Here is a 21,967-nt window from a genome sequence, read left to right on the forward strand (position 1 = left end):
AACTGAGTTACCAATTTTGTGCGTCACCTTTTGTTAGGTTTGTGTGAGATTTCCTTGAGTGTTTGAGTGTTCTAAAACTACAAACCATACCGGCGGAACTAACAATTACAATTTTGTATAAAATCTTTAGATCTAAGTAGCATAATGGTACGATAATATTTTTTTAATTATTTTTATATCTTCAAATACAGGTTATATGATCTTATTGATATAGGGAATTAAAATTAAAATTTTAAATTTTAATGATTTTGTTTGAATTTTTTTTTGTTGAATTATCTTATTGTTGATTATTTTTTGTGTCATTTGGGTAATATTACTATTGTGATGGTTATTACTAAATTTGTTAGTATTAAGTGTTGTACAAATTGTGATGGTTGAATGGATATTTCTTTATTAGTATTTCAATGATGTACAAGTTGTGAATTACACCATTAAATTTTTATTGTATTAACAAAATTAAATGAATTTTGTATATACATACTTGTGTTTTGTTACTTTGGCATTTTAAAAAATTTATAGTTATTAACACACATATATATATATGAAAAAGAATTACTAAATTAATGAAATTAATAACATTTTACTCCACGTACATTTCAATAAATATAATTTTAATAATTTGACAAATAAAATTTCTCATATGTTTAAAAATTAAATTTAATAAATTTAATAATAAATTTAACCAAAAGAGTAATAATTATAATAATTAATTTTTATAATAAAACCATTAGTTAAAATGATTAATACAATAATTACAAGTATTAAATAATAGAGGAATTGCTCAAAAGATGCCTCTACCTTTCTCACATGGCCAAAAACTCCCTTGACTTTTTCAAATGGCCAAAAACTCCCTCTTTTTGAAATGATTTACTTTTCAGTCAACTATATCCAGCCGGTGTTAACTTGCCATGGAAATAACGGTGATGCCCATGCCCTTGGTGAAGTTGGAGTTCCAATACATACGGGAAAAAGGGGGTGGTTACTTTTCAGTCCTATCACCCTACTTTCTAGGTCTAGAAAAAGAGAACTGCCATTTTTTGAGGAGTTTCTTCTCTAGATTCCGACAAAGATTGCCTTTACCGCCATACCATTTTTGGAGGCTATTGCGGGGAGGAAGGAGAAGAGACGAGGAAGGAACCATGCCACCCTTGGTTTTGAGACGCGACACCAACCCTCCATTTTGAAATAGTGCATAATATCGACACCGCTAACGAGTCCCTTGCAAAATTGAAGACTGGGAACACAGTTTCAGGGGACGATGGGGATGATGATGATGCCATGGATAAGGCTATGGTGGTCGTGCTAACAACTACGGACTCCTTTACCGAAGCAGAGCGCAAGGAAGAAGCCGATCATGTGGGTTTGGTCGTAGCTCACAATTGCATCAGATGATATTGAGTGTTTATTCTTCGCAAGTGTTTCTTATTTGCTTAAGTATGCATTATTTGCTATAAAGTGTTCATTATTGGCCTTAAATATGCATTATTTGCAATTAACTATTCAGTATTACATGGAAGTGTTTATTATATTGTATAAGTACTCCTTAATGTCTGCAAGTCAAAAAAAGGCCTAACCGTGGCCACACTCATTCCGCGATTACTTCATTACATGTTGCTCGATTGTGGCTAACCTCATGACATTGACTACAACATAATTCTCGAACCACAAAGGTTTGTGACTCAAACCACTGGCTTCTCGGCCCACCGGGCCTCTTCTTTGAGATTAGTGGTTGAATTCATATGAGGCAAGATTCATTGCGTGGTTTGTCATAATCTGGTACTGGGAAGATTGGCCTTCTATACGTGACCCTATATGATGTGACCGTATGATAATCATCCACATAGTGATGGATGTTTGTATTGGCCTGCATGATTAGTCACCTACTTTTATCAATTACACCTTCTATCTTATGTACCATGGGGCAAAGATGTATTTCCCAACGTTGGCAAGCTTCACGACAGTTGTACATTATATTTATCAGTTTGTACCTATAACGTTGGGTATGATAATAAACAAGAACCATCGTTAATGAATATGATAATGAACTACGTACGCATAAACAATTAAGTATGATAATAAACATTTAAGGATGATAATAAACACTTAAGCATGATAATAAACACCTAGGCCGAGTAATAAGCACTTAAGCATGATAATAAGCATTTAAACATGATAAGAAACAATTTGGAATGGATAATAAGCACTTAGTACAGATGCTAAACAGTTAAAGGTTGATAATAAACATGAACACATAATTAATAAACACTATAAGGCTTATACTAAACATGTAACCGACATACTAATTACTTCGATATGAACCATGTTCAATTATCATCGGTTTCATTATTGATAATAGTGAATGCTAAATGGAATAATCCTACATTGTCATCCTTACGGTTGCACCCAACAAAATACCACCATATTTACCTAGCAAACTCGTCTTGTCTAGAAACAACATATATGGGTTTGCAACCCCGCTTAAAGCCATCCAATGAAGCGCAGAAACAAAAAAACCACACCAAAACCGATCAACATCACTGTTATTGATAATAATGTTACCTAGATTTGTTTCAGCAACCTTACCTGCATACCATATCAACATATTGTAGCTTGCTACATTGCTTCCGTGTATAACTCCCTTTGCCACCTCTTTACCTAGCCATACCTATTTGTAAGGCAGATGAATATCATGATCCCATAATATATCTCGTTGTATATCCATTGCTCAGTACAGAGGTCTTAACCCTATTGCGGTCATTTTTAATAAACTGGAAGTTGAAATTATGTTTGATGGCAATGTCAGACAGTATATTTTTGAAATCATTGGTGTCTTGGAAATGTTACTCGATGGTGAAAATGTCACCTTCTGTATCTCGACAGAACGTGGATACTATTAATCCTTCATTTACACCAACCTAGGCTTTAGACAATCGGTTGGATGAAGCATGTTGTGATAATAATGGTTCCCTCACCAAACTGATAATAAATAAACACTTAGTGTAATAAGTAAATAGTTAGGGCGGATAATTAAATCAATAATTTCATAAAGAAACTAAACATTTTACTGTCAAAACTAAACAGTTCCATGCAATAAATAAACACTTATGGCAAAAGAATAATAGAAACAAATCAAATCACTATCAATGGAAACTAATGCCAAAACGCAGTCATTGACTGAAGTAATGGCAATCATGTGTAGAACATTAACATACAATTGTGGTGCATCAAGCATTTATCAACCAAAGTCTTACTGAATATTTGGTGAATACAGCACATTCTTTGGATTTCATCTTCTGTTATGAACTCAGTGTCTTCTGTTCGTCTGGAATGACATACTTTACCTGTGGTTCCAGGACCCAATATGTGCAAATGATCTTCAATACAGCCTTTCAATCGGTCAGCACAGTAAAGTCCAACACATAGACCTCCATGTTATACTTTATAATATTGTAAAACATTTCCATTTCAAACCTGTAATATTGAAAGAAGGGTTAGGTTGGGAACCCACGCAAGTCAGATGTAAACTCCACCACAGTAACCTACATCTTGGTGTTGGGTTTCTTCCAAATGCTACCATGGCCGCTAGGCAAAAGCTTCACCAAATCGGAAGCTCTCCGCAGACGAGGGAAATTAGAGAAGGTGATGAAGAGAGGACCAGTTAAGCTTCGTTAGAAGCTCCACAAAAAAAAATAAGAAAAACAAGAAAATTGCCCACATGAAGAAGAACTCCTATCATATGAAGAACGAAGGGAAAAACTCTAGTGCCCAGTCAGGGACGGAACCAGGACTTGATGGTAGAGGGGGCTGAAGCCTCAAGGCAAAACAAAAAAATAAAAAGTAAAAAATTAATCTAACAAAATAATTATTTTAAATGAAGAATAATGTGCTAATATAACCAAAATTTGAATACACATATTAAAAAATATAAAGTATAATTGAAATTTTTTTTATTACTGATAGAAAATATATGAGATTTTCAATAATTCAACTAATAAGAATACATCTCAAGTTTGTATTTTTTTTTTAAATATGGTAAAATTGATCCTCCTCACTACTAACAACCAAACTATTGTTTATAAAACAACTTTTGTTGTTTCACTCTAGCATATATGGTACATTATAACATATATGTATATATGTTAGGCCTCATGATCAATTCAAACATTTTTTAAATTACTAAAATTTGTATATAAGATTTATTTTATTAAAATTTTGAAATAATAGTAATTTTTAAATTTAAAAATAAAATGTGAAAAAAATGCAAGGGATTTGAACTTGGGTGGATCAAAAGATCCCAAACCTTATGGATAAACCCACTAACCACTCAAGCACACCTACACTCCACACTTTCATGTGTCCAAATATTGTATTTTACATGAAATTAAGTATAGAAAAATCAAAAACCACCAAATCTTATATTGTTTAAAAAGTATTTTCTCCGGCGCCGAGGGGGGCTTCAGCCCTTGCTAGCCCCCCTTGGTTCCGCCCCTGTGCCCAGTGGCTTCTCCAAGAAGACAAATGGTGAAGAAAGGTCCTCTCTGCACATTGAAAAGAAAGGCCTACCATACCTTAAGATTGCAAAGGGGAAATCTTGGTATTCCTCAAAAATCCTCACGTCCATGACTAACGGAGGGAGACGGGAGGGACTAAAAGATGATACTTTGAAAAAGGAAGGATTGCAGAGAAATGTGTTTCGTCAGAGGGTCTGTCCGACCATTTTGAAAACGTACAAGGACCAATAAATAATTTACCCTAAATAATATCCAGCTAAATAAAAAAAATTAAATTTCCAGTTACAAAATTATAAATTCCTCAAACCAATACAAAATTTCCAATTACATCTAACCAAAATTCATTGTATTTATAATTACGTCTAACCAAACACCACGTTAATTGAACTTGATTTAAAAATTTCTATAAAATACTTCCAAATTTTAAAATAAAATTTGAAAGTCAATTTCAAATGTTCTAATTAGGATTTTAATGTTGGGTTCAAAAATAGCACGCAAGAAAACATATATAAACATCGGTCAAAGACACTTTTGAAAATAGTGTTAAACATAGACTTTTATGGATCACACCTTTGTTTTCTTGTTTTTTTATCTTCTTTATTTGAAGATCAATAAATACGATAAATATAAATATTGTGAATGATATAGAATAATAGTTCATCAATGTATATGTGTATTTATTCTTAACGATTTAAGTTTACAAATCAAAATCAAAAGTTTTATTATTGTCTTGGTAAGATAAAAACTATTTTACATGGCATAACAAGTTATAAATAACTAACAACTTATTGCTATAAAGTACAAGAGTTGAGACTATATTTTCTCTTTTTCAACATTAGGTGCAACCATCTTTTGTACAAGCACATCTATCTCTTCTTTTTCAACACGATTGGTAATAATTTTAGCCATCTCTTTAGACTTTCTTCTGATACTCACTCTCTCTTCATCAATCATCACATGTTGGATTCCTCTAGCAATATGGTCGCTACTAAATCTCCCCACAATCCCCTTAGTCCTTGTGACTTCCAGGCCTACACCAATATCCGTGACCAATTTTGCATTAAATGCACTACAAGAAAGTTACTATTTAAAAATAAAATATTAGAAATGAATTTATTCTGTTTGTACTTGCAACAGATTAGCAACATAATAACAATCATTTTAAATATGATTTTAATAACAACGGCTTAAAAACGGGCATTTAAAAATATGATTTATTAAAATTTTAAAAACTATCCGTTTCTACTAGAAAGGGATTAGAAACAAATTAAAAAAACATAGTATTTAAATATTATCAAATATTAGAAAATATCCGTTTTTAAACCGTTTCGAATAGAAAGAAATTTCAAACGGATTTAAAAATTAATATATTATCTAAATATTATTAAATATTAGAACATATCCATTTCTAATCCGTTTCAATAAAAAGGGACTAGAAACTGACTTAAAAATTAATATATTATTTAAATATTATTAAATATTAGAAAAAAAAATCCTTTTTCTAATTCGTATCTACTCGAAAGGGACTAGAAATGGATTAAAAAATTAACATATTATTTAAAAATTATCAAATATTAGAAAAAATCTGTTTTAAAGCCGTTTGTAATAAAAAAGGAATCCCAAACGGATTTAAAATTAATATATTATTTAAATATATTAAATATTAGAAAAATATCCGTTTCTACTCCGTTCCTAATAGAAAGGGACTAGAAATGTATTAAAAAATTAACATATTATTTAAATATTATCAAATATTAGAAAAAACCATTTCTAAGCCATTTCTAATAAAAAAGAGATTCCAAAAGGATTTAAAAATTAATATATTATTTAAATATTATTAAATATTAGAAAATATCCGTTTCTAATCCGTTTCTAATAGAAAGGGACTAGAAACGGATTTAAAAATTAATATATTATTTAAATATTATCAAATATTAGAAAATATTTGTTTCTAATCCGTTTCTACTAGAAAAGGTCTACAAACAGATTAAAAATTAACATATTATTTAAATATTATCAAATATTAGAAAAACTCCGTTTCTAAGCCATTTCTAATAGAATGGGATTCCAAATGGATTTAAAAATTAATATATTATTTAAATATTATCAAATATTAGAAAATATCCATTTTTAATCCGTTTCTACTAGAAATGGACTAGAAAAGAATTAAAAATATTAACATATTATTTAAATATTATCAAATATTAGAAAAAATCGGTTTCTAAGCCGTTTCTAATCAAAAGGGATTCCAAACCAAATTTAAAAATTAATATATTATTTAAATATTATTAAATATTTAGAAAATATCCGTTCCCAATCCGTTTCTAATAGAAAGGGACTAGAAACGGATTTAAAAATTAATATATTATTTAAATATTATCAAATATTAGAAAATATCCGATTTCTAAGCCATTTCTAATAGAAAAGGATTCCAAACAGATTTAAAAATTAATATATTATTTAAATATTATTTAAATATTGCTTGCTATTAATGTCATGTTATCATCTCAAATAATTAATACTTATTCAATTGAGTTCACATGAGAAATTATTTATATCGAAGTATTGAAATATTGGAAATGATTATAATTAGTTTAGGCTAAAATTTATCATATTTGATAAAATTTACTTTTTTCTTTCATAGAGTCTTATGAAAATCATGTGCAAAATTATATATAAATAAATTAATTTAAAAAATTACAAAAATAAGTTAATCTTATGTTCAAATAAAAAAGTCTTCTCATTTTAACTGAGTATAAAGCCTTTCCATTAATTAATGAAGAATAAGGTTGGAATGAACTCAGGGCATCTGAGAATGACTCCTGATCGAACAGTCTTGGTTCCTCTGATGAAATCCCAGCAAATCTCGTCCATTGATTTTGCCTTAATTGGGCGGTGGAAAATACAAGTAAAGCCCTGACACCGTTTGCTTCTCTTCTTCATTTTGCCACTTTTCAATCGATCCCTCAAAGTACCCCCGAATTGGTGAGATCTCTCGAGGATTTTTGAACTTTTAGAGATTTCTAGGGTTTCTTCGGCCCTTAACACCATCTCGAGCATCCAATTTTGAGGTATCTGAATCTCTTTTTTTGTAATTCCTTTGTTTTGTTCCCAATTAGCGAAAATTTGGTTAGGGTTTACGTTTTTCTTTTCACCTTCTGATTTTTAGTGCTATTCATTGTTCTAGTAGTGCTTCAATTGAAATTCGCTGGTGCAAACTTGGATTAGGGTTGTCTTGTTCTAGTATCTTTGATGAATTCGATCATTAAGGGAATTTTAGGGTTCTAGAAGTTCAGAAATTAGGGCATTTGATTGAAGAAGGTGTACTGATTGTTTATTATAAACTATTAATTGTGGCTTTTGATCTTATTTTGGTTGACATTTGCCTTTTCAACAAACTTAGAGACATGTATGGATAAATAGATATATGTTCACCATTTTCAAGTTGTGCATGCTTTTTCAATGGTTCAACTTAACAATGTGATTTTTTTGGGATGATAATGTGTTTAATTAATTGAGTAAAATGCATGTAATTAACGCAATAGAGCTTCATAGTTATTGATCTGCAGAAATATATATATATATATAGATGAACAAAATGCTTGTTATTTTGTACGCCATTTGAGACATATTGTCAAGTAAAAGATTCATCTCACATTGTTAATATAGAATTTCCCTATGTCTTCAAAATTAGAGGATGATTCTACAAAGTTCTTTTTATCACAATATTAGCTGCATTGTGGTTTTGGTTTTGTAATTTTAGGTTTTTAGTGGATTTTAGTGAACTCTTGCACTGTTTACGTGTTATTTGCTTTTGGGTCTTGGTTTTGGCACCCTTGGAACTCTAAAGTGTTCCCTTTTTGATTAGTGAGAAGTCAAACTTTTGTTGTATATGATTATGGTTTTATTGTTGTTATTACTTTTTTTTAGAGCTTTGAGATGATTTATATGAGGTTTGTGTTTACACTGGTTTCATCTGTGAATTGCTCTTACTGCTCCCATTCTTTTTCTCTTGATATATTCTGTACTTGGAAAAGGTGTGGTATCTTCTTTGTCTCTCTATTATATATACATATATATATATATGTGTGTGTGTGTGTGTGTGTTGTGTGTTGGATTCTTGTTCTTGTTGTTTCCAGATCTAAAGCATGAAGCTTTTTTTTGTGGGATTTGATTCGTGTTCTTGTGTTTTTCTTTTCAAAGATTGTGTTTTTATTTTGTTTTGTTTTGATTTTCTTTAGTTTCTGGTAATAGAGATTATTGTAGATCTGAAGCATCTGATGTGTGTTCCGTGCACAACCTTGTTAATTTCAGGTTGTGTGGATTATGGGATGGTGTTGCTGTGAAATTGGATCCTTTCTGTGTGTGAGAATTGCTCTTTCTCTGTTCTCCAGATTGTATGAATAATCAAACATGTATTTGTTCATTCTTGTAAGTTATTTCATTCTAATTGCTTTAAAAAAAATGCTTGCATCTGTATGCAAGCATTTTTTTTTTAAAGCAATTAGAATGAAATAACTTATAGGAATGAAATAATTGGTGTTTCATGAATTATTATCAACGCAAATATCTGGTGTTTCATGTGCAAGGTAGTCTTTTCATTAGATTCCGAAGAAGACACTCACCAGAAGCCAACCACAAGAAAGAAGAAGCAAAAAACTTCCGGGTGTGCACTCTGCCATGCACATCAATGTGAAATTACCATTAGAATGGCAACAACTTTTTTTCTCTCTATTTCTTAGAATATTGCCTTTTTTTCATGCCTAATACCATACTTTTGAAAGACATTCCTTCGGCAGAGTGCTCAAAAAACTCTTCGGAATTTTTGAAGAGGCGAAAAACACAAGTTGTAAGGTCATCTGCTGTTCTTAAGAAAGCTAACCAAGCATTGCGGTTTCTTTCCTCTCAAGGCCTAGTGAGCAAAAACTAATGTAAGTTATATCCTCTGTGAAACCATATTGCTTTGGTGCCAACACTCATCCAGTTTTTAGATTATTAGGGGGAAAATTAAAGAATTATCACATACTTAGTAGAGTTTTGTATTTGCTTCCAATCATCAAAACTACACTTGTTTGTTATAATTGTTAGCTTAATTATCCTTGTTTTAGTCTTTGATTTGTTCTTTTATTTTTGCACTGATCTCACTAGTGACAATGTATGATGAGACCTAATATTGGAAAAGTTTGTCTGGACTGTGGTCTGTAGGACTTTTTAATTTGTCTTTTAGAAGCTTGTGATACATCATTGCATTTAGAGTGAAGATTGCAAATTATTATTTAATCATTTAAGAAGAAAAATATCTATGAAACTTCCCTAATAATATTATTGTCAAACTTCATATTGTCAAACTTCATATTTTGCTTTTAAAGTAATAATAATAGCATAAGTTGCTTTTTAGTTCCTTCTTATATGTATTTGTATATGTTATGATATAACAGTACATGTATAAGTAGCATGAGAGGAACAGGTCGCAAAAGAGGTTCAAGTTACAGATGTTCAATCGATCAGTTGAGGCATATGGATTCACCCACAGATTAGAAGAGTCGGCCTATGCGTAGTGATAGCGCATGATGCTCCAGCACTAGTTACTTCTGCACCTAATGTATTGCCATGACCAATACAGTCATCTGTTGGCCATGCTTATGCGGTATCATCATCATCTTCTGCTTCTACTCCTTGTGCTAGTGGAGGGGTTACCCCTAATGGCGAGCCTACTATGCATGCTAGAGATACCCCGACATCATCCATAGATTGCTTGCCCCTTGCTATTGATGAGTCAAGTAGACCATGCATAAAGCTAGTGAATGGAATGTAAGTATTAAAATTGTTATATTTTTATGTACAATTGTTAGTGATGAGCTATTTAATTTATTCATTGTCTTTGTATATTTGTAGGTTGCTATATATGTGCTCGAAAAATTACATTCATCTTTAAGGAAAGAATGGATGAGAATGGATACAGTTGGAAGAATATCTCTAAGGAGACAAAGGACTTTTATTGGAATGAATCTCAAGTATATTTATATAATATTTAAAGTAAATTTGATTGCTTATATTTGCAATGTTTGTTGAATTTGTAAATCCTTAACATGTTGGTAAAAATAAATAATTGATGTTGTTTGTGAGGCTAAATAAATTGTAAGATTAATATTTTGATTGAATATTAATTATATAGATTCAATTTCAATAACCTATAGAATATTCGTTAATAGGTATTATGTCATCTGCATCATTCATATATTATTGCTAAGTTAGTACTTAAATTGGTAATTATTAGTGAATTTGAAAATCCTTATCATGATTGTTTGGATGTTGGCAAAACATGTAATTGATGTTGCTTGTGGAACTAAATTTTATTGAATTAATAATTATATAGTGTCATTTTCCATAATCTAGATTTAATGTCACTATTTTACTATAATTATAATTAGCAAAACATTAGTAGTTTAATACAAAACATTGGTTAGTATCACTACACCATAGTAGCTCTTTGCCGGCGTTGTTTTGAATTCTTAGTGGCATTTTAAAACGCCGCCCTATACGAAACCGGCGTTTCTTCAAAACGCAGGTAAAATCACCGGGAATTACAACATCGGTAAAGGGCCGGCGTTTCACATATAAACGCCGGCATAAGTCCCACGGTCCCAACAACCGCATCCGAATCTTCCCCGGTGTTTATAAAGAAAATTCCGTGCAAATCGCCGGTAACGTTCTTTTTTGATAGCGGCGTTCATTTTTGAAACGCCGGTAAAGGTCAAATAATAACAATGCCACAGCTGATTATTCGCCGGCGTTTGTATGGCAAACGCCGCGCCTACACTTCATGATGCCGGTATTTATTTGTCAAACGCCGGGAAATGCACACAAAACCTGTATATATTTTTTGTTTGGTATTTTCACATCCAGTTAATACATTAAAATCACATAAACCTGATGTTAAATAGACAACCATTACAACAATTACACATACAACAATTTAGTCATTCTGAATAACCTGCCATCTCCATTCAACAAATTAAAATTCAAACAATCTCCCAAATATGCATCCAAGGTTTGTATACTGATTATCGACGTTTACTCGTGATAAACACCGCCACAAAAATGAATTAACTATAATTAAGTAATGAAAATGAATTTGTCCGGCGTTTATACTGATAAACGCCGCCAAAAATATAAAACTTTCCCGGCGTTTTATAACAAACGGCAGTAACGGAAAATATTTACGGGCCAAAAGTTATTTTTTAGCCCGCCAAGAAACTTTCGTGGCATTTTTAAGTAAAAACGTCGCAACATGGAATATATTGCTGGCGTTTTACTGAAACGCCGCCATAAAAGTGCCGCGAAAGGCCTAATTTGCTGTAGTGTATTTTTTATTGAATTATTAATTGTATAGAGTCAATTTTATTAGCCTAGAACTTATTGATTATTATTTCAAATCTACAATTATATATAATATGTATGTTTGTTTATGTTAAACTACAGAGATTCTTTGTATGGGATGAGTCTGTGTCATCTGCTATTAAGATGGCATGGCAACGTAAAGCTGTAGAACAATATAGAGCATTGATGTGTAGTTTGAGAAAGGGGAAAGAAAAATCAATACATGTGTTTGACTCTGCATGGGAAACATGGACCAAGGCATGGAATTCCCCAAAATTTAAAATTTGGTGCGAGAAAGCTACTGCAAATTGACTCACTGAGATTGCAGGACTTGGATCTGGTATATCCCGACACACAAGAGGCTCCATTTCTCACGTTTCCCATGTGGATAGATTGGTAATATGTTTAAGATTTATATAAATGTGTTTTGAAATTATAAAGAATTAGTTTAGTGCTAATTGTAACAAAATTCAATTTCTTGTATTGTTATAGCGATCGAGGCTTGGACGTGATCCTCGCCCTTTGAGCTTTTTGAAGTGACTCATACAAAGAAGGATACCTCCATGCTTGTTGATGCACGTGCTCAGTCTATTAAGATAAGTGGAACAATTTTTTGGGGAGTTTTCAATTATAGACTTTGTCTACAATGTTATTGTGTGTTTATATTTAGTTGTTTTAAGAATAATATTTAATGACTTGAGTTAACTGATGTAGATCACTATCTGGAGCTTGTGGAGCAGGCATCTCAAACACAAGAAGGGCATGAAGAACTTCCTATCGTGGATGAAACAACTCTATACTATGATGCTGTAGGGGGAGGAAAGAAAAATCGAGTTTATGGAATAGGGTCCCAAGCGTGTATCTTTTATCCACAGTCATCTTCGAGTTTGTCCACAGATTTATCATCTGAGGCACTACATGCTGAGGTTGGAGATTTGCGTCAAACTCTTAGTCAAGTCCAAGATTGTGAGGAAAGGCTTCAACAAATGCTTGACCAAGTACAAGATAATAACAAGGAGCTTCAACAAAGTTTGCTTGAAATGAGAGAGGGGAGAGATCAATATCGTGAGAAGATGATGCGTCAAATGAAGGACATGATGATGCATTTTGAGAAGAGGATTCTTCAGCAATCGCAGTTTACCACACAGGACTCACAACCATTTACTGATGATCATGATGTTGACTTATAGTTGTATTTGTCATATACTTATTATTTTGTGTTGAACATATATACTTAAACATTTCTTTTTGTATGAATTGATGAGCTTATCTTATTTATTGGTATTCTAGGTTAAAAATTCATGTACCAGGTTTTTTAAAAAAATCAGGAATATTATTTTTATTTTATTTTATTCACATTAATGTTAGAAATGGATTTGAAACGGATTTATTTGTTTGAATATTGTTTTTTTTATTATTTTAAAAAATTTTAGAAACGGATTAGGAACAATAAAACTTTTGTTTCTAATGGGGCAAAACAAAAATAAAACATAAAATATTTCGTTTGGAATCCGTTTCTAATTTTTGTAACGGTAACACTTTCGTTTCAATTTGGTTTCTAAATTCAGAAACGGAATTTCAATGGAATGTAGAAATGGATTAGCAACATACATTATTCTGCTTTAATTTTTCAAAAGTTCGAAACATATTGGTTCCCGTTTCTAATCCGTTTCTATATTTAGAAACGAAATAATTTTCGGTTCTATTTTAATTAGAAACAATGGGTTTCGAAATAGATATATTCCATTGCTAATCTGTTTCTACATTGCATTAGCAACAGATTAAAAACGAAAAATGCTGTTTCTAAACAGTAATTTTCTTGTAGTGCTACATAGGTAGAGTTATTAACCCCATTCCTTCCATCAGCGAGCTCCAACCACAAGTGTCAAAAACCCACCAATGCTAGGATGAGTTAGGATTTCCCTTTGCGAAGCCCAACCGTCCACTAGAAGAGTTTTATCTTCTCACAATCATTCTTGGAAACCTAATGGCAAACTTTGGGCATGTACACAACTCCCATGAAACTCACTTTCGCTAACCATCTCCTCCTTAAGGAACCTTGCGATCCAAATAAATTTTACTTGGCTAAGCTCTAACCCAAGAGCTACCTCCTCTATTTGTTCTTGGGATAAGAAGTACTAACTACCGAAGGAAACCAACACAATAGATGACATCTATTTTGTACTTAGCCACTTGTCACAATATTTTGGATAGATCTCATCTTTAACATTTGGGAGTAGAGGTCCTGTTGATATGATCTCTTTCTTTATTAGATGAGCAAGGTAGTCTATGTATGTGGACTTTAGACTCGTCCCAGGGTACCTGGGCTAGCGCCCGAGACCCGACACCCGAAAAAAATGGGAGGGCTTGGACACATATATGAGGCCCGATGACCGTCCTTGGACAAGAAAAACAACCCATTTTAAAAATGGGCCGGGTCCCGGGTTCATGGTTTTAAGCCCGAGCCCGACCCAGCCCAGCCCGAATATATAATATACTTATTAATTATACATACATATATATATATATATATATATATATATATATATATATATATATATATATATATGTTACTAAAGAGAAGCAAGAAGAGTAACGCAAGCTGTGGTTTTAGTTATAAATATAATATAAATATATTAGATATTAATAAAATTAAATATTCTTATCCTGAAAATATAAAAGCTAATGTATCTCTCCTTTGGTTTAGGGCTAGCCATCAATCTCTCTTCTAAACCACAACCATGAAGCTGCTCAAAATCCACTGAAAAGCTTCCAATCTTCACAAATCAAGAGGGTTCTTGGATCTCAACCGGAGGAAGAACTTCCTAAGGCCAGAAGAGTGTCATCGCTCATCAGAGAATTCAATCTCTTTTCTCGAGTCAAGTTCAAATTTGAAAGTGCAAAGTAAGTTTTTCTTCTTTTGTTGTTTGATTTAAGGTTTCATAACCAACTTTTAATTTGGGAATTAGAGTTCTCCAGAGATTTGCTTAATTTATTGTATTATATATTTATTTCTTTGTTCAACCATAATAGATCTTCTCCATTTATTAGGATTTCATATGGATTGGATTCTAATGTATGGTTTTATCTGTGGGTTGGGATTTTCGATTGTGATTTTGGAGAAAGTCTCCTCCTTTTGAATTTTGTGTAGCGTGATTTAGTGATTTTTTTTTTCTTAAATTGACTTTTGGAATGCTTCAAAGTGCATTGCTGGAGGACTATTGCCTTGCCATGAAACCATCAACTGAAGCTTTTATTTCTATAGAATGAAATTTGAAGAAACCAATGCTTGAAACTTAACGAATCGGATTAATCTCCTTGTTCTTTACATCTCAAAGCTACACCAATCACATTCATAGTTCAAATAATGTTTATTATTATTTTCTCTAATTTAATTCTTTTTTTATATATTTGTTTTTCATTAGTGCTCTGCTATATATATATATACACACACACAATATATACACACACATAGATTTTTTGGGTTCTAATGCTTAAGTTCATTGTGTAACAAATTAATTTAGAAAAGTCAAATTGTGCTTTTGTATATTTTCTAGTACTCGTATTCATTTTAACACTTTATATTGTTATAGGACTTGGCAATGGAAAGTTCAAATGCTCCCATAAATGTGGATGATGGGTATACTGAGTATGAAAATGCTTCCAAGCGTCAAAAAGCTACTACATCAAAGGTGTGGAGTGATATGAGAAAACTTGAATGCGAGGACAAAGAGCTAATAAAGGCAAAATGCAACCACTGTAAGGGCATTCTATCTGCTAAATCCTCTAGTGGAGCATCTCATTTGAGACGCCATTTACAAGGCTGTCATAAAAAACATAACAAAGATATTAGACAATATACAATAGCAAGTCAGCCAACTGTAAGTGGTGGGTCACTCATCAAGAATTATAAGTGTGATGAAGAAGAATGTCGTAGAGCTATTTCAATTTTCCTTGCATGTGGTAAGCATTCTTTTAGAACAGTCGAAGAACCAGGGTTTAGATATTTGATGAGTATTGCAAGTCCCAACTATAAAAATATAAGTAGACAAACAACTACAAAAGATGTTTTGCGTTATTATACAAAAGAAAGAGAGCATATCATAGAAGATTTGGCTAAAGCCCCGGGTCAAATATTGATAAGTGCTTGAGTAGACATATTTTTATATATGTTTTACATGCATTGAGCATTATTTTTACCATGGTTTACGTCTCATATTGTGTATTTGGTGTTCTTTTATGCATATAGGTTGTGAATGCCTGGAAGAGTAAAAAGGAAGCAAATATAGGCTATAAAGACACAATGTTGGGAGTTGTTCAATTCAAGGACAAAGACATGAGAAGAGTTCATAAACATGGAGATGTGTGCCAACTTCCAAGAAGATTCAAGTCAATTCACTAGTTGGAAGGGCACAAAGACAGCCACATCTTCATGTTCCTTCTCTTTGTGAAGATTGCAAGAAAAGTTTTATAGCCTATCACATGGACGTGTGCCCGGACATGTGGCCTCAAGAGAAGAGTGTTTGGACTGTGTTTTGTGAAAAGTACTGAAGCAATTTTACTGTAGCAGTAATATAGCAAAATTACTGTTCACACGCCCTCGTGGAAATTCCACGCGCCCGCGTGGAAATTCCTGCAGCCCACGCGGGCGTGTGGAAAATCCACACGGGCGCGTGGGGGCACGTGACAGGCGCGGTTTTGGGCTTTAAATAGGCCGTTTGCCCTATTTTTGCGGGACTTTTTGGCGAGGGTTTTCGGGAGCACTTTGAAGGCAAGGCGGCTAGGGTTTTGGAGGAGGTCTTTGGCGATATTGGGGGGCGTCCATCACCAACTTTGATCGATCTTCTCTCCGTCATAGCATAGAGGAAGCCTTCGGCGACCTAGCTTCGGAGAAGAATTCTTCAAGACGTTGGGCGACCCATCAAGGCCATCATCACGAATTTAAGGGGGTTTTATTTCATGGTTTTCATTGCTTTTCATTGCTTTTCATTGTATTTATCATTGTTTTGTAACTTGCTCCATGGGGGGCTAAACCCTAGTAGATATTTGGGCATGTGAACCCTAGGATCTATGTTTTTGTAATGATTTGCTTTATGTTTCTATTAAATCCTAGTTGATTTGAGTTTTAATCTTGTATTCCCATTGCTTGCTTGTTTAATTAATCCTTGTGGTTGATTGGATTTGCATGATTTGTTACTTTGATGAGAGAGAGGTCTCCATTAGAGTTAGAACTTCAAGGTTAAAGAAGGTTGAGAGGGTGAGTCATGAGATAGTGGAGTGTCCCCTTTCCCTTCCGATTGAGTGTTTTCTATCTCCGTATTCCCGAAACTCTATGCAACCATATTTGGTGTGAGGTGTGAGATTGAGAGATTTCTCCGCCTGGACCTTGTAGGGGGTTAGGGATCCTTCGCCGGGAATTTGGGCTGGTTCTATCCTTAGGAATCGGTTTCACTCTTAGGTGTCCCTAGAGCGTATTGCGGTCATATGAGGTGTGAGGTGTTGAGATTGAGCGATTTCTCCGCCGGGACCTTGTAGGGGACTAGTACCGGTGGCTTGGAGGCAAGGACCGGTTGTTCTTGGATTACCTCGACTCATTAGACTCGGTTTAGAAGCATTTAGTGAATCTTGAGCTTCATGTTAGGTCCTAGGGGGAGCATTGTCCTGGTACCTCATCTTTATTGATTGAGATCTCCTTTACTTGTTTTTCTTGCCCATTTACTTGCTTATTAATTCTCTTGCAATCAGTTCATTTCATCACATCCATTGATTTCGACTAGATAACTAAGAATTGGTTAATACTAATACTTCTGTTCCCTGTGGATTCGACTACTCACTCACCGGGGTAATTATTACTTCGACACCCGTGCACTTGCGGTTTACACACATATTCGAACGTGTCAAATATGCCTAACTTCTGATAATTGGAAATCTGAGCATACTATTGATGAATATATTTGTGTTACAGCCCATTGGATTAATAGTGACTAGAAATTACAAAAAAAGAATAATCAGATTTAGAGCCTTGACCCCTCCTTATGATGTTTTAAATATCGCAGATGAACTTGTTTTGTGCTTAGCTCAATGGAAAATAGACAAGAAAATTTTCAGCATTACTTTGGATAATGATTCTTATAATGATGTCATGGTTTCTTCTATTAAAAGTCATTTTCGGGCTAAAGGGGCTCTTTTATGTGATGGGGCTTTTTTCCAAATCAGATGTTGCGGACATATTGTGAATCTCATTGTTCAAGCTTGTTTGAAACTGATAGATGTTGTTAATAAAATTCGTGATGGAATAAAGTATATAAAAAAATTTGGTCCTCTCAAGAAAAGATTTTATGCAATGGCTGAAAAATGTTTTCACTTGAATGGAACTAAAAAATTGCATCGAGATGTGTGTGTCAGGTGGAACTCTACATATTTAATGCTTGAATATGCTATTTATTACAAAGATGTGTTAGATTATTGGGGGTAGCGAGATAAAGATTTTCATTGTTTTGCACTTTCCGGTGAAGATTGGGGATTTGTTCTGATATTTTGCAAGTTTTTGAAAGTTTTTTATGATGTGAGTTGTATGTTCTCTGGTTCGAAATATCCCACTTCAAATATCTATTTTAGAGGGGTTTGGAAAATCCACAATGTATTGATAGACACTGTTAAAGGTCCACATTCATTCTTGAGTCCTATGGTTAAGGAGATGCAAGAGAAATTCAACAAATACTAGGCAGAATATAGTGTGGTATTGTCTTGTGCAGCTATTTTAGATCCTCGTTACAAGTTGAAGTATGTGGAGTATTGTTATACAAAACTCTATGGCAGTCATGCATCAGAATTTGTGCAAACTATTCTTAATACACTTAGAATCTTATTTGATGAATACTTTAAGAACTCCAAACTCAATTCTTCATCTTTGGCTGGAAGTTCAAGTGTTACGGAGGCCAGTTTTGCTGAATTCAGCTGCCAGAATTCTAATATTGCTAGGGCTGAACTTGATAGTTGTGATGAGAGTGAAGATTACAAAGAGTATTTGAGCAAATCTACATTAGAAATTGAAAAGTCACAATTGAATCTTTACTTGGAGGAAAAAGCACTTGAGTTGAACACTGATATTGATATCTTAGACTATTGGAGTAGAAGCTCAATGAGATATCATAAACTTTCATTATTGGCTCGTGATCTTTTGGCAATTCCTATATCTACCGTGGCATCAAAGTTGGCATTTAGTATTGGAAAGAAAGTCATCAACTATATGAGGAGTTCACTTAAACCAAAAACTGTTCAAGCTGTTATTTGTTTGGATGATTGGATGCGTGCTAGAGGTTTTTCAGCAAGTTAATCTTTTGATTCTTTTCCATGTACTGATATGTTATTTTTACTTATTGATCCTTAGTTTGTTATTTTACAATTATATTAGGATTTGAAGATGAAGCTTATGTCTCTAGTGATGATGAAAATGATGAGGAAAATGAAGCTGTTGCAATGACTTCATAGGTAAAATAGCTTTGTGATGTATTTGCAGTTTAGTTTAATTTATTTAATTTTGAAGTACATTGAATGATGGAAAAAGCTCATGGTTTGTCTTTCTTGATTTTTTCAGATATGTGTATCATGCATTGCTATCATTGTTCCATTATTTTTTTTCCCTAATTTGATTGTTCTTTTAATATTGAAATGTTTAGATGATCTTTTTTTTTTTGTCATATAATCCACTTTATGTGAAGAGACAAAAAAACAAAAAAAAAGAAGAGAAAAAGTTAGTGACTTTCTCAGATTGGATAAGTTGGAGAACCTGCTTTCTCAGTTGATTCTTGTTTCTTTTTCCTCTTATTGATCAATTTGTTTCTCTTTGCTCTATTTGATTAATCTGATGCTGGTTATTATTTGTCTTGTAGGTAATGTTTTTCTGCAACAAATTTTGGGAAGAAACAAGTATCAACTTCTAATCTCATATAGATGCCAACAAGAATATATATTAGTTACATTTGGCTTTTTGATACCCAGTTTTGTGCAATGTTTGTTATGTAAACTGGATAATATTATCTCATATGATAATGGTTTGCTATTTAAGTTGGATGATGTAGATATATGTATGATAATGGTAAGTTTGTAAATGTTTGTTGATGTTGTCCCATATGTAATGTTCTGCAAGGATAATTTTTTTTAGTTCCCAGATATGTGATAATGGTTTTTTTTATATATATAATTATATATTTAAATCTACATATGAGTAATTTTTGGCAGTGTAATGTGTTATAGAATAATGTCTCAAGGTATTAAACATTTAATAATTAATTTATTATTTGTTTAAAAAATTTATTTGGGCGGGCCTTGGTTTAAGGCTACAAAATCTGAGCGAGTTTTGGCAAAATATAAGGCCCATATTATCGGGCCGGGTCGGGTTTGGATGAGTTTAAATTTTATGATTACCGGTCTCAGCCAGGCCCGAACCCGGCCTGACCCAGCCCATGGACAGGTCTAATGTGGACTCAATTTCGCCGAAAGTCTTGATGGTAATATAGTTCAAAGACCTGTTTAATGCCCATAAGAATGCGTTCTCTGTTTGAGACACCATTGGCCATCCTTCTCAAAATATCTTTGAAGCCTTTATGTACATCATGAAACTCTGGAAAAGGGAACTCTTCCTCATTAGGTCTTAACAAAAGATGACACAAGTAAGCGCTACAAATAGCAGATGTGGTTTGGTATAACAAAGACGGAATATTTCGCAGATGTGTGACCTTAGGAACCCATGGTTGGAAGATGTCATAAAATAACAAATTAGGTTGCAATTGGTCAAGTAGTTGCTCGAAATATGGTTCAGTAAGGTCGAAAGCCTCCTTAAAAAGAGGCATCAAATGGGGTGGAAGGTGTTTGGTGGATCGGATATGTGGTGCTAGACCAGGAATAGAAGGGAGTTGTATCTCTACCAATTTAATGGAAGGAAACACTTTCTCATCCAATGATTCTCGGATTGAATCAAGATTTATAGGAGTGGAGCACAAATACACCATCATACCTCTAGAGGAGAGACTTTTGGAAAGCTCTGAAAAAGGCGATATGTGGCCATGAGCGAGCCATGGCAGCATCATAACAGTGAGCCCTGGCAAAAATGAACACCTATCTTCAGTATTCACAGCTTATCCTCGTAGTCACCAAAACACTTAACAAAGTCACTTGGATAGAGGGAGATATGTATACATGATTTAGAAATGAAAAGGAAACAAATTATCTTGAATTAGGGCTTGTTTGGATAAGCTTATAAAAAAAGTGCTTTTTTTGGCTTTGGTAGAAGCACTTTTGGGAAAAGTACTTTTCAGTAAGTTAAGTGCTTATAAAAAAAGCTGGTCTTTTGTAGCTTATAAAATAAGCTGTTTTTGGGCTTATTTTACAGCTTCAGCTTAACCAAAAAAGCTGATCCAAACACCAATAAATCATCATAAGCACTTAACTTATGAAATAAGTGCTTTTGGATCATCTATAAGCTGATCCAAACAAGCCCTTAGTAAATATGAATAGAAGCCGATATAAGGTTTATAAAAAAATTGACAAGATTTGGGATGAATCACCAAATAAGCATTGGGTTTTGAATTGCTTTTATCACGCAAGCATGAACATAGACTTGCCACGTATAACTTTGTAGCCTCCTCAGTTGTCATAGTCTATATTGTTAACTATGGGCTTGCCACGTATATTATTGTTTTTTTAATTATTTTAATTAGAAAACACATTAATAGATATATTATGTGGAGCCCAAAACTAACATGCAAATTTTTTGTGGGTTTTAATTAGTAAGTCGCCTATGTGAATAATTGTTTGAAATAAAATTAACCTTATTATTAACCACCAAAACCCCAAGTCATTAATGATTGAAAATAAAGTTGAAAATAAAGTTAAAAATAAGGGTGGAGGGGAAAAAAACAAAAACCCTCAGGACAAAGAAGTGTAGAAGAAATCTTACAAATAAATAAAAGAAATAATTATAATTTTAAAATTAAAACCATCAATGACTTTTTTAATTTCGGTCACTAATGCTTTCATCCTTTTTGGACCTTTTTGGTCTTTATGCATGTTAGGTA

At 33.1% G+C, this 21,967-nt stretch overlaps 1 protein-coding gene across 1 annotated transcript; it reads right to left on the reverse strand.

Annotated features, from left to right (window-relative positions):
• Positions 1-20,377: 20,377 nt before the first annotated feature.
• LOC120258728 (UDP-glucosyltransferase 29-like) lies at positions 20,378-21,547 on the reverse strand. The gene is made up of 2 exons (XM_039266169.1): positions 21,511-21,547; positions 20,378-20,991 (listed from the first exon to the last, which is right to left on the reverse strand). Exons 1-2 carry the CDS (start codon positions 21,545-21,547, stop codon positions 20,378-20,380), a joined length of 651 nt encoding a protein of 216 aa, XP_039122103.1.
• Positions 21,548-21,967: the final 420 nt, after the last annotated feature.

This window comes from Dioscorea cayenensis, chromosome 4 (genome assembly GCF_009730915.1).
Source record: "Dioscorea cayenensis subsp. rotundata cultivar TDr96_F1 chromosome 4, TDr96_F1_v2_PseudoChromosome.rev07_lg8_w22 25.fasta, whole genome shotgun sequence".
Classification (NCBI taxonomy): Eukaryota; Viridiplantae; Streptophyta; class Magnoliopsida; order Dioscoreales; family Dioscoreaceae; genus Dioscorea; species Dioscorea cayenensis.

Bases quoted from the DNA above. Each gene is read 5' to 3' on its own strand.
- LOC120258728 (XM_039266169.1), bottom strand. From the start codon at position 21,547: ATGACAACTGAGGAGGCTACAAAGTTATACGTGGCAA. The intron at 20,992-21,510 runs GTCTATGTTCAT...CATTTTTGCCAG, and splicing joins TACAAAGTTATACGTGGCAA to GGCTCACTGTTATGATGCTG.